Genomic DNA, 14,283 nt, shown 5'->3' with positions numbered 1-14,283 from the left:
TCTGTATCTAATATTCCATAAACACTTGGAAACCTGTATGGTGCTCTCCATTGCTATTCTTAGTGATTCAAGAGTTATGAAGTAAAAGTATTCTTGCTCCTGCCAAGCAAGCAGTTGTGTGATTTGGGTCACGTAGCTATAAACTTGCATTCAGGAGATAGTGGATTTGAACTCCACTGACGGCAGCCCTGAAGATTGATTTCCGTGGTTTCCCATTTTCACACCAAACAAATGCTGGTGCTGTACCTTAATTAAGGCCATGGCCACTTCTTTCCCACACCTAGCCATTTCCTGTCCAATCATCACCATAAGATCTATCTGTGTCGGTGCGATGTAAAGCAAATTGAAAACACAAAAGAAGGAGATGTTAGTTTGTGACAAACTTTCAAACCTGAAAATTTATGGCAGTTATCCATTTCAAAATCCTGTCAATAGAATTTAAAATTCACAATTCCATTCTTCTTCTTCTTCTTTCAATTTTATGACAGCATAGGATCACTTTTTAGCCAGTCCATCCAAGTCTTGAGTCTTGTGGTCCTCCCAGTACTTTTTCATGTATTCCAATCTTTGTGCCCTTTCTGGTGCTGAACATATTCATGTTATGAGTTTCTTTCTTGTGAGTGTGAAGCGAATGTTTTTATTCTGGATATTCTTTGATTAATTTTATCTTGTCTGTGGTGTCTTCTGGTGTACGGCCAATTTCCTTCAGATCCTCTCTTATTTCTGTGATCCATCTGCAGCCTGTTGTGGTATTATTGCAATAAACTCCATTATTGTAAAAGACTTTCTTTTTGTTGCAGAAATTATTTCTGATGCATTTAATTATATTTACAGCATCTGAAAAGGCCCCAAGTCACCTACTTTCATCGAAAGGGTTAGGAATAGAGCAGTGTCCACCAACTGGCTGACATGTGACATCGGAGAGCCCATGTGACGTAAAAGCGCAGACTGGTCAAGTGCTTCAGTCGTAGAGTGGGCTGAAGAGACTGCCTCGCTTTGTAGTAGGCACGTGCTGTGTGTTGGTAGGGGTACAGTATACTACATAAGCATGGATGAACCGAGCACATCACAATGCAACAAGCTATCTATGCCTCCGATCTTTTTATCTGATCTATATTTATTTGTTGAAAATGATAGGAACACTACAACTAGATGTTTAGTTTATAGAAAAGAACTACGATATGTAAAAAGATATAATTTACAATGCCAGTACAGTTTGTGTCATGTTACAGATTATGATTAGTATTAAGGCAAAGAACGGGTACGTGTAATTGCAGAACGGAAAGATAAATTAAAGAACCCTGTCGAGCATTCGATCAGTGAATCAGCAGTTCGATTGAGTTTTAAAATTTCATATTTAATTGCAAAGAAACTTAAACCGTTTAATGATGGTGAATTCGTGAAGGAATGTTTAATTTTACCTGGTGAGGAGTACTGTACTGTACAACTATTACTAACACCACTATATACGGCACAGCACGTGCGTACTACAAAGCGAGGCAGTCCCTTCCTCCCACTCTACGACTGAAGCACCTGACCAGTCTGCGCTCGTCAGCCGGTTGGTGGACACTGGAATAGAGCATATGACCTTCCCCTTTTTCCCATTTATTCCTCAACATTTCCATACATTTTTACCTTTTTATTAGACTAACTTCTGACCGAGGTGAAACCAGTTTATTCTGCTGCCAATTTGCTCCAGCTGTAAGACCAGCTGGTTTAAAATTTGTGACAAAATATCAACACACGTGGAATTTCGTCTTGCATAAATAGAAATCAGCTGAACCCAATTACGCAAAAATGGACAAATATGAACTAATGCAAGATTTGAGTATTTTTTTCCTGTGTTACTGTGTGTGTTTTCTTAAATTCAAGAATTCATTGACTTTTAATGAGTTGATATTAAAGGTGGTGGTGGTAATTATTGTTTTAAGAGTACAACAGGGCAACCATCCTAACACTAATCAAAGGAAAAAAATGGAAGCGGTCCAACACTTCAAAAAATAAAGATATCAGCTTTTATGTCCCCGCATACCAACAGCATGTCTGATGGGTGAGAATAGACATTATCTATCAGAAGTAAAGCTCGAGGTGGTAGTCCATTTTCTTCATGAAACTTTTTCACTGAAGGAACAAATTGCTTGGCAAACCACTCATTAAAAAGAGAACTAGTCATCCATGCCTTGTTTTGATTCCTGTAATACACGGGGAGAGAATTTGTATTCATATTCTTAAGGGCTTGTGGGTTGGCAGATTACCAATTACCATACATGGAAGCTTGTTTGATCCTGCAGCGTTACTGCAAGCAAAAACTGTAAGACGCAGTTTGTTCATTTTAAAACCCGGCACAGAAGATTCCTCTTGAGAAGCAAGCCTTTTATTGGAAAGGGCTTTAAAGTTCAACCCAGTCTTGTCTGCACTGTAAATTTGCCGTGGCAAATAGTTTTCTGAGGAAATCAAATCACCAAATTCGTTTAGGTATTCTTCTGCAGAAGCTGTGTCAGCTGATAGCTTCACTCTGCTTATCAACAGTTGTCTGATCCCATGCCTTTTCCTCCATCGATCCAACCATCTGTTGCTAGCAGTGAAGGCCGAATTACCGTTCATTAGTTCGTAAGCCGCAATGCCTTTTCTTGAATTAGTGGACCGCTAATAGGCACTCCTTTCTGTTGCTCTTGTGAAATCCACAAGAAAGAAAGAAAGAAAGAAAGAAAAAAAACCCTCTTTACCAATTTTTTCATTTATGGAAACTATTACGTGATGATGTTGTTTTAAGGTTTTTATCAGTTGTTACATTGAAAAACTGTTTAATTTTGACACAATTTATTTTCCAGTCACTTTCCCCAGCATCCAAACTCTTTAAAGCTTTCAGTATTTGTTCTACGGTACAAGAAATGTGTTTTTGTTTGCTTGCCATAACTTTAAATCAAAACATTAATCAACACAGTTCACTTACATAAAAATTCAACAATAACAATGCAACTCGAACAAAAACAAAAATGGACAACACACAAATTAAGCAGTGCAGTGACAACGGACACAAACAGAACAACAGACGGGAGCTGACTAACTAAACTGTTAGGGTAGTGTTCTATTTTTAGCACAGGCCTGCCAAACAACGAGTCAGCTACATGCCCACTGGTCAAAGCCACTAACCTCGCTCGTCGCACGCCAAACCAGCCTGATTCGCTCAATGTACAGTCCTATACTGTAACGCGGGCTGGTTATTATGTTATTGATATTTTTCAGATGATCTGAACAAATTGAAATCCGAACAGGCTACAGCCCCAATTAGTTTGGATGTAAGGGGTTTCACTATAATTTGGTTTTAATGCTCTTTTTTTCCCCTACCCACTGTCCAGATTCTTTAATCCAATACTGATAATAATACTAATTTCAACCAAACAGTACGATATACTGACCAGACAACACAAAAATAGTATGCTATATATTTTTGCAAAGAAAGAGTAAAGGACACCATAACCCATATGTTGGATTTCATCTAACATGTGGTATCAGTTTGAAATAATACCTCTGCACACATTTTTAAAAATTTTCCCTTCTATTTGCTTGTCTCTGAAAGATACCAATTAAAGATTTTGTAGATGGTGTTGCCAGTACACTATAGAGGAACTTTGAGAAACAGGCCAGGTAGAAAGGAATAAAGAAATTCATGATCTAAATTGTTTTGGCAGTGATAGCAACTATGGGTTCAGAAGCGCAATACAGACAAACATTGCAGTATGAATAAGCAACAATAATGTCTGTATTCCATTTAGGATAGTGAAGGCCAAGGATTTAGCCCCAGGAGCACGACCACATCTGGCCAGCACTTCAGTTATCCCCCACCACTGTGAAGTACAACAAAAGTGTCTGAGAGAGACATACGTATGCTGACAGTTGTGGCAGGCACGGGCAAGTGGAAGATGTGTTTGTGGTGAAATTGGCCCTCTGATAAACCAAAATCCACATTGATAGTCTCCATAATCAAATATAAGTTGACAAAAATAATATTATGATATTATGTATTTTATAAAAACACCATTTTGCACACAGGCACGTGCATTCACTCTTTTCAATAAAGCAAAGACTACATGACTTGAGAGGGATATGTGTTAGTTCATGGATTGTACAATAGGTCGTAAGTTTGGAATAAGGGTTTGCAATACCTTCAACTGCAAGGAATTGCACACATTAAAGTTAGTTAAACCCGCACATTGTCAGGACTCGGTCAATTTAATAATGGAAAAGGAAAACGCATAGATGGAACCAAATACTGAAGGAAGTATTTTTATAAAAATTGTGCTCACATTGGGATAGCAGAAATATATACTTGAGCCGGCTGTTTCACTGCACATCTGTCAGTTCAAGCTGGAAGCTGGAAGCCAAACATCCATGATTGGGGGTTCTCTCAGGATAGTAGTATACTTAGTAAAATTTTATCAAGGTGAAACAGGACTAAAGTAGTGAGCTTACAGTTGTGATTAACAAAATTATGTAAGAAAGAACTTCTTGCACAAAATTTTATTTACATCAGTATGTCTTTAGACTGACTTTGCTGTATGGGAGTGGAAGTTGGATGGACCCATGATTAATTTTTCGTAGGTAGGAAGTAAAAGACAGCCGGCCCCGTGGTGAAGGGGTAGCGTAGCTGCCTCTTACCCGGAGGTCCCGGGTTCGATTCCTGGACAGGTCAGGGGTTTTTACCTGGACCTGAGGGCTGGTTCGAGGCCCAATCAGCCTACGTGATTAGAATTGAGGAGCTATCTGACGGTGACATAGTGGCCCCGGTCTCGAAAACCAAGAATAACGGCCAAGAGGATTCGGCATGCTGACCACATGACACCTCATAATCTGCAGGCCTTCAGGCTGAGCAGCGGTCGCTTGATAGGCCAAGGCCCTTCAAGGGCTGTAGTGCCATGGGGTTTGGTTTGGAAGTAAAAGACATGGAAGCAGCAGGAATGATAGCTGGTGTAAACAGGTGGGAGCAATGGCAGGAAGTTACTCGGAATGATGAGATAAAGGCTAATTTAAGAATGAACTCGAAGGATGAAGCTGTGCATATTCATTGACCTTGATGGTTGGGCCATGTGTGACAGATGTCATGGTTGGAGAATGAGTTATCTCTTCTACATCTGAAGCAAAATAAGAGCAATGCTTGAAGCTGATGGAAGAACTGAGTATGGTTAGGAAGAGTCACAAAATTTTTTAGGTTACTCAGACATCTTAGCACTGATCCCATCCAACGGCCTGCATGAGATCTGTACCTACAGAAAGAAAAGGAACCAGTCCATCACTCCCTAATTGTGGCCTAGTGGTTTGATGAACACTCCATGGACACGGGGATGCTAGCTGGCCCCCAGGGTCACCCAAACTCTGTTTTATTGATCATATCTGGGATGCTGTGGAGAGGGATGTGTGCACACTTATCTCTGCTGTAACCAATCTCTGTGCATTATGGGAGGCTGTGCAGCAGTCATGGAACAGTACAATTTCCCAATACTTCAGTTGTCTTGTGGAGTCCATGCTTCACTGTACTGGTGCCATCATCAGACTACAGAACATGCTACACTCTACAAGTCAGATATCTATAATTCAATTGCTCATCACATAACAAAATAAAAATTGCACTAAACCAGAATATGTGAACCGTGTTTTGAGCAATGTATTAACCTCTTAACCGGGTGTGATCAGTTAATTCACCTACCAATAGTTGTTACTCAATCAGGTAATTACAAGTTAACTCATCTAGAGCCTTCAAATATTGTAATCTGCTGGGCAGGATGTGTTATCTCATTTCTTTTCATTGCTGAGCATAGTTCTATGATCACTTTATAGATGTCAATAGGTTCCAGACTTGCTGCACCAATATTTCATTGCATTTTCTTTGATACGTAACTGCTAAGCATGCTCTTTTGGATGATGAAACTATACTTCATCTCCTTGATTGAGATGATGAATTAGGTGATAGCTCTTTGGACAGTGAGGATAACACAAGTGGTGAAACTCCCAGTCAGCTTGCTTCTGTACCATTGTAAATAGAGACTCAATGAAAGAAAATGATTTGGAAGATTGTCTTACAATTTAGTAACATCATGTACAGAACAGTCCTTTATTTTTATTTTTCACTGCTTCTCTTGCAATATTGTTATAAGATAAATTCATACAGTGTACTAATAATGTATTTTGTTACAACAGTGGCATAGTTTTATTGGTTGTTACTTAGTGTAGTTGCAAGAAGTCAAATTAAATATGGAATTATGATTTGAATTACCAAAATGCAAATCAAAAGAAACAACTTTTCCTTTTGCGGAAATCAAATGATCATAAATATGTCTCTTGGTCATGGCCATCCATCAACGGCTGCTAATTTCAGATGACCACCAGCCTTAAGACATAGCCTGCATGGATGCTAGATAACATTGTCTGGCCATCCAACCATACCTTACATCACAGCCTGCACTGTTGCTAGGGTTACACTACCATTACACATTTATGACGCTAACTTCCATAATGCAAATTTTCAGATGACCCGCAGTCATATGTTGAAATGGGCAGGACTAGATAACTTGTCTTCCACAAATGGAGGAGGATAGATTACCTACAAGAATAATGGACTCAGACATAGAGAGTAAGAGCAGCAGAGGAAGTAGATGAAGCAACAGGGCTAGTTGCAAATAGAGCATTGTGAAGGTGCTTAGTTAATTCACAAAGCCTTGCAGACTAAACAATGAAACGCATAACAGTACGATGAAACAGTATGTATAGCAGTATGTATAATGAATATAAATATATATACTGTATATGCATGTGTACTATATTGTCAGAAGTTTCTGGATAGATGTCCATTCTCAAGTAATCTCTGATAACAATACTCCCAGTATGACATTGGTCTGTGTTTCGCTGCTATCACAGCTGCATCTCTTCTGGGAGGGCTACCAGGTTTTGGTATCTTGGCACAGGAATTGACTTCTATTCTCCTTGTAAAATCTTGAGCAGGTTGAAAGCAGAATGTGGGCTTTGTGGTCTTGCTCGCAGCTGGTGTTCCATGGGGTTAAAAAATTGGGGTTCTGGAGAGGCCAATCCAGTTCTTCAACCATCATGTCATCAAACCATGCCTGTATTGATGCTGCTTTATTACAGGGGAATTATCATGTTGAAACAAAAGTGGGCCCTCTCTAATCTGTTGCTATAATGTGGGAAGTGCAGAATTGTCTAGAACTGTTTCTCACCCACTGGCCTTGAGTGCTCCCTGAACAGAAACCAGAGGGCCTAGTCCATTCCATGATGTCTCCTCCACCAGTCTTCACAGTAGGTACAACGTACTTAGAAAGTTGGCATTCACCTGGCAATCTTCCATACCCAGACCCATCCATCAGACTGTCAGATAGTGAAGCGTGATTCGACACTCAGCACCTGCCTCCATTGCTTGGGAGTCCAATGGTGCCATTCTTTACACCACCTTACCCAACGACAAGCGTTAGTCTTGGTGATGTTCGATGTGTGAACAACTGACTGGCCATGGAAACCCAATTTATGGATCTTTCAGTGAACAGTTCTGGTATTGGCAGTGTTACCCGAAACACTTTGGAACTTGTTGTGAACTAATGACATGCAGTTTTGTCGCACTACCCTCTTCAGTAATCGCTGGACCTTGCATTTTATGTGGTCTGCTGGTTCTTGGTTGTGCTGCTGTCACTCCCATTTCACAATGACATCACTTACAGTTGATCAGGCAATATTCAGCAAGGCTGAAATTTCCACAACGGACTTACCGAAGAGGTGGCTGCCTTTAATCGTACTACACTGAAAGTCAATGAGTTCTGTCAACTGTCCCACTCTCTGGCTAATACTCCACTCTGATGACAGCAAGGCTGTATCAAGGCTATCATTCCTCAACTACAAACAAGCAATATTGTAAATAGCAGGGGTGCCTGGAAATTTATGCTAATATAGTGTATGTGTGTATGTAAGTATGTATGTATGTATGTATGTATGTATGTATGTAATACAGGGTGATTTATATACACCGGATAGTTTTCTAAACGATCCCATTTTCGTCTGATAGCAGATAGGAAGATGTGTTTACTTTCCAAATGGGAGGAAACTGAGAGATTCACTTACCAACATGTGCCAACAATATACAAGTTATTCTTTGTTAGGTGTATTTTGCTGGCTTGTTTGCTGTTTTACTGTACATCTGGTTCAAGATGCAGTACAGATTGCCTTGGTGCATGTTTTTAGTGAAAAATTATTGAATTATGAAGTCCATCATAGCCATGCAAAGGGCATTCAGGACAGAGTACGGTGTGCGTGATCCTCCTAACAGAGACATGATATTGGCTGTAGTGAGAAAGTTGGAAACAACTGAGTCTTTGTTGAGCGAGTCTGGCGAGCATCGCACATCTGGTTTGTCAGTCGTGGCACGTTCACACCCGTTTGCTTCAGTCTCCAAAGAAATTATTATGTTGTTTGTTTCAAGAGGTGAGGTATTATGTATTCCATTTGTCAAAGAGTGACCAATGTACAGAAATGGCAACCATACAAGATGACTGCCATTCATGAGTTGCAGGAGCTGGATAAAGAAAACAAGGCTGTTTTTGCACAGGGTCCTTGGATTTCACTGTAAAGCTACCAGGAATTCTGAAGATCATGTAGTTCACAGATGAGTCCTGGTTCTATCTGACTGGTTATGGAATTCTTAAAATACTCACATTTGGGCCACACACACAACCCACACAGCATTCATGAATGATCCGTGCACCCAGAGAAAGTCAGAGTTTGGTGTGCAGTCTCGGCAAACTGTATAGTGGGTTCATTCTTCTTTTTGGATACAATGAACACAGACCAGTACAAGGACACTCTTCTGCAATTTATTGAACAACTAGATGACAATGAGCTAACTCAGAATTATTTTCAGCAAGATGGCACATGCCATATGCCAGCTGAATCTCTCACTCTGATTAGCAGTTTCTTTGAGAACATAGTAATCTATAAGAATTTGTGGCTGCCAAGATCACTGGACTTAACAAAACCAGATTCTTGCGGGTTTATCTCAGGGATAAAGAGTATCGAAATAGACCATGAACAACTGAAGATTTTAAGGCCAACATCATGGCTGAAGTGAATGAAATAGATGAGGAAATGTTGCAGCGAACTACCCAGAAGCATAAAGCGATGGATAAGGAAAATGGAGGTAATTTCCAACACCTGCTAAGATTGTAAGTGAATCTCCTGCATGTTCTTCATATTTGAAACGTAGTTACATCTATCTGCTGCCAGACAGAAATGGAGTAGTTTGGAAAACTACCCGGTTAATATAAATCATCACAAAGTTTATTATACAAGGAGTAATTTTAATACCACCTATTCAATACAAATTTATTCCACTATAGTGTGGTTAAATACACATGGAAATTATCAGAAATTTGAAGTACATCCACATCTACAAGTGGCATTTTCTGTTAACGAATTTGTCGTCCAGGCTACCTTCTTTTATTCGATATTTTAGCAGCGTTTTACGGCAAACTCTTCGATGTTTTTCAGCACTTCACGACATACCACTATTTTAATCCAATTTCCTAAGACGTCATAAACTACACTGCCTTCAATGCAACTACTTCTTTTCATCCTTATTTTAAATATTGGCCTCAAATATGAACTTTTACTGCATCTTTTAACCGTTTTGTTCATATCCTGTTGACGCCTTATTTTTTATATTCTGTTTTCCTAGTGTAATACATTGCTTAAACTTCTCATCAAGAAGATCCATTTCAGTGTCAGACATGGACTATTTTTTAAAAACAATACATGACTATTACTTTTAGATGAACACATCATTTTTTTCAAAGTGATTTTAGTATAAGTTCTGTTTTAATACTTTCTTTTTTTTTTTTTTTACTGTAAACATTTTGCATCCACAGTATTAACACTTGTAAATATTCATCAATTTTTTACATAAGTTATTATGATTCCTTAGACCATGTGTGTTTTAAGATTGATTGAAGCTGATGATGCCCAATAAATAGTGGGCAAAACATGTACTTCAAATTTCTGATAATTTCCATGTGTATTTAACCACACTATAGTGGAATAAATTTGTATTGAATAGGTGGTATTAAAATTACTCCTTGTATAAACGTTGTGATAACTATTTTTCAATACGGAATAATGACGAGAATAACGGTTTGTAATATAAATCACCCTGAATATATACACATATCATAGATTATTGATTGTGGAATTAAAACAAGTAAAATTCCCTAAAATTGTATTGAAGAAGAAACCAAAGATCAAGATTTGGGAATTGGAGGAGGAGGATAAAAGAATGGCATTCGAAGATTGTATAAAAAGGAAGTTGCCTAACAGGGAAATACGAAGTGGAGAAGAAGAGTGGGACAATTTAAGACAGACATTTGTGGAAGCAGCAAATGAGGTATGCGGGAAAACAAAAGCAAAGGTTAAGGGAAAGGAGACACGGTGGTGGACAAAATAAAATATGAAATAAAATAAAGGAACATGGTAAAGAAACGAAAAGCAAAAAAACGTATCAGAGGGATGAGAATAAGATAGAAAGATTACATGTGGAATAAAAAAGATTGAAACTACAAGTAAAGAGGAGTATCAAGGAAGAAAAAGAGAAATGTTGAGGAGAGTTTACCAACAAAATTGAGCAAGATAGTCGAGAAAATCAGAAACTATTAAACATAGTAATAAAATTGAAAAGAATAAATCAAGAAAAAATCAAGGCATTAAAGAGGGAAGATGGATCCATACTACATGATGAAAAGGGTCTTCAGAAGGTGATAGCAAAGTATTTTTGAAAAATTTTATAATGAGGATGACTGCTCAAAGGAAGAAGGAGATAAGAAAATGGAAATAATAGATGGAGAAAAAGAAGAGAACCCGATAACATGGTTGGAACTTGAAAGGGCAGTGAAAGGAATGCCCAAAGGTAAAGCAAGTAGAAAAGATGAATTCAATGCTGATACTACTGAGGCAGCAGGAAGCATTGGACTACAGTGGCTATACAGAGCCCTCAATGCCATATGGAAGGATGAAAGAATACCTGAAGATTGTCAACAAGGAAGCATTGTACCACTGTTCAAAAAAGGAAAGAGGAAGAAATGCAAAAATTATAGAGGTATAACTCTATTATCACACGGGCTAAAATTAATGGAGAAAGTCACAGAAAAAAGACTGAGGGATATAATAGAAACACAGTTAGGGAAAGAACAATATGGCTTTAGACCGAATAGATCAACAATAGACTTGATATTTACAGTGCAAACGATAATGGAAAAACATCTGGAAAGGACCAAGGAAATCATCTTCGTATTTTTGGATTAGAAAAAGCTTATGATACCTGAAGATTGGCAACAAGGAAGCATTGTACCATGTTCAAAAAAAGAAATAGGAAGAAATGCGAAAATTATAGAGGTATAACTCTATTATCACATGGGGTAAAATTAATGGAGAAAGTCGCAGAAAAAAGACTGACGGATATAATAGAAAGACAGTTAGAGAAAGAACAATATGGCTTTAGACCGAATAGAGACAAAAATATAAATAAATCACAAGTTACACACACAAAAAGTGTTTCAAATACATCTACACAAAAATTAAAGGGAAATCACTGGGAGATTTTAAACAGATTGAGATTTTTGAATTGAGAAACAGGAAAATTAAAAATGTGTCCAAAAATATATAGGCCTATATAAATAGTAACTATGCCTTTGCTGGCGAGATGTAGTGTTTACCGTGCATGTCTTCTGGTATGGGCTAGAATAAATTTGTTACTTTCATTGCCCTGTCTTAGTCTCATCCTTGGCTTTGACAATATGACAATATGAATAGTGATACCATTCCTTATGCATCCAGTCACTGTTATGAATGGTGTGAAAATATCACTTATAGGGTCAGTTGGTGCAGGCATTTCAGTGGGCTTGGCAGACTGACATGTAACAGCAACTTCTGGTTCGGTGAGGAAAGCAACGGGAAGCTACTCCTCATTTCCCTAGTATGCCTCTTCAGTGACACCTTGGAAAATTATGACAGCTATTGGTGGAACTGTGGAGGATCAAACCAGCCTTCGGAAGTACATACAAATAGTAACTTATCTTACTGAAGAAGAACTGTTAAAAAAGTATATATTTTGTAGTTATGCATAACATGCCATACAATGTCATTTGTAATTCAGTAAACTTGTCTCTTCCATTTTATTATTATATTGCAAATGATACAAGTTTCTCTCATTTCCTGTAAAACTATGTTTTTTACCTGTAGACTTCCTAGCTTTTATACCTTAGGTTAGTTCTATAAATTAATATTATGTACAGTTCACACCTTGACCTCACACAATTTTCTATTTTCAGAAATGTGGCAAGCCTATAATGGAGAAGAGCTTTGAAGTTGTGGACAATAAAGCAATCTGTGCGAGTTGTTCTGGTAATATTCAAATATAGTATAAAGAAGGTTAAATTTTAATGTAACAGAGCCTGGAATTTAAGCGTATTTGCAACAAAATGTTGATTAACAATAGGACAGAATGTAATTGATAATGCACAGGTTTGAACTAAGACATTATGGCTATAAAACCAGAGAGCTGACATGCTTATATCTGAATGATTATTATGTTATGCATACTTATTTTATTAGCATGAATGATGTCTGTAAGTGGCAGTGGTAGTGATTAGTGCTTTAAGGGGAAATATAAGATTAGTATCCAAAGCACAGTATTCTTCTTCTTCTTCTTCTTCTTCTTCTTCTTCTTCTTCTTCTTCTTCTGCTGGGAAAGTAAAGATCAGATTTTTCCTTCCCAGAATTTTGCTGTTCTGACTGTAATTACAGAGGCTAAATTTAGATCTTCCTGAGTGAAGGTAAAACCCGTCATAGGGCAGTGAACCAAATGTTCTGGAGTCTGGATTTCCTCACAGTTGCATCTTGTATCAGAAACATAATCCCAGTTCACCACATTGCTTATGCACTTTGAAACCTTTGTTCTTAGGCAGTTCAATGTCTTCCAAATTGTAAATGGAAGCTGGTAACCATCACTGAAGTAAAAGCCTACATTGTGACTTGCAGTTTGTTTTTAAAAGACTGTGTGATGTAAGTCAGGTTGTGTTTCAAGTGGTGCTGTTCTCTGAAGGAAGCTCTTCCTAGACTTCAGTAGCAATTTAATTATCTTATTGTTACATAGTGGATGTCTAGCATCTGATATCGGTTTCTCCCTTTTGACCTCAGCAGCCACTTAACTCATTGGCATCTTTGCTGCCTGTCAGGCGGCCGCACTTTCAGTGACTATTCATACATAGACACCTGACAGGTGGTCTACTGAGGGGTAAGCTTTCTGAAATTAGTTCAAGCCTTCTGTCTATAGATGGCATGACATGCTGAGAATCTGCTCTCTCTCTTGAAGTTGGAACGAACATCATAGATTGCATTACGCAGCAGGCAATCACTCTCCAAGTACGGTGATTACCCACTTGATAATCAGCAGAAATGGCCGGCCCTAGTAAACATAGTAGTACAAGGAATAAAATTGAACATATATTATGGGGTAATCAGAGTGAATTGAGCAGAGATGTAGTTTTAGAAAATTAAACAATTTTATTTACTAGCAGTGAAAATTATAGCAGCATAACAAAAAAATTTGCGTGAGAGTGATGACGCGTTTGAAAGTGATGATGACAATGAAGTGCATCCTGCCATCAAAAAGACAAAGGAAGATGGCTGGGAATGGAATAAAACAGGTGATACATCATCCAAATATGATTTTATATGAAATACTAGAATAAAATACATCATAAACAGGACTCTCCCTCCAGATCCCTCCCCTCTACACATTTCTCAACATGTGATTCACAACACTTTATGGGATGAGATAGCAACTGAAAGAAACAGTTTTGCTGATCAGTTATTCACAGAAAAAAATCCCAAATCACCCTGTATGAGATCACTGGAAACATTTCACAAGGCTTATAACCCTAAACCATGCCATGACTGTGTTGAAAGCAAGACAAGCAAGAAAAGTGTAATGAGATACGACTCTGAAAGTATTTGATGGCTTTGCATTTCCCAGAGTGTTTTAGGGTGTTTCACACCATTAAAACTTACAAAAATTGTTCTTCTGGGTGCTGCACTTCATCACATCAAACAAGGGTGTGATTAAAATTCAGTATGTTGCAGATTACATGTATACATCTTAGTAGCGTAAAACTGTATCTTATGCATGAAAAAATGGTATAGATGTGCATGCTCAGTACATTAAAATTAGTACCGTATATC

The 14,283-nt window shown here is 38.1% G+C and overlaps 2 protein-coding genes across 12 annotated transcripts in view; one reads left to right on the top strand and one right to left on the bottom strand.

Annotated features, from left to right (window-relative positions):
• The window catches only part of LOC136878858 (uncharacterized), a 317,293-nt gene that overhangs the window by 137,201 nt on the left and 165,809 nt on the right, over window positions 1-14,283 (bottom strand). The window lies entirely within an intron of this gene.
• LOC136878860 (paxillin) overlaps window positions 1-14,283 on the top strand; it is a 113,854-nt gene that overhangs the window by 35,180 nt on the left and 64,391 nt on the right. For 5 of the 8 annotated variants that reach the window (XR_010860856.1, XR_010860851.1, XR_010860852.1 and 2 more), the window contains exon 1: window positions 13,427-14,157. Coding sequence is in view for 1 of the 8 variants with exons in the window: in XM_068229040.1 (XP_068085141.1) it covers window positions 12,372-12,444 (73 nt within the window). In the remaining 7 variants the exon portion in view is untranslated. Of the gene's footprint in view, window positions 1-12,371; window positions 12,445-13,426; window positions 14,158-14,283 lie in introns of those variants that run through there. The other 3 variants (XR_010860855.1, XR_010860854.1, XM_068229040.1) reach the window with 2 other exon arrangements.

The sequence above is a fragment of the Anabrus simplex genome, chromosome 8, assembly GCF_040414725.1.
Source record: "Anabrus simplex isolate iqAnaSimp1 chromosome 8, ASM4041472v1, whole genome shotgun sequence".
Lineage (NCBI taxonomy): Eukaryota > Metazoa > Arthropoda > Insecta > Orthoptera > Tettigoniidae > Anabrus > Anabrus simplex.
This window is presented reverse-complemented; position numbering and strand designations above follow the sequence as displayed.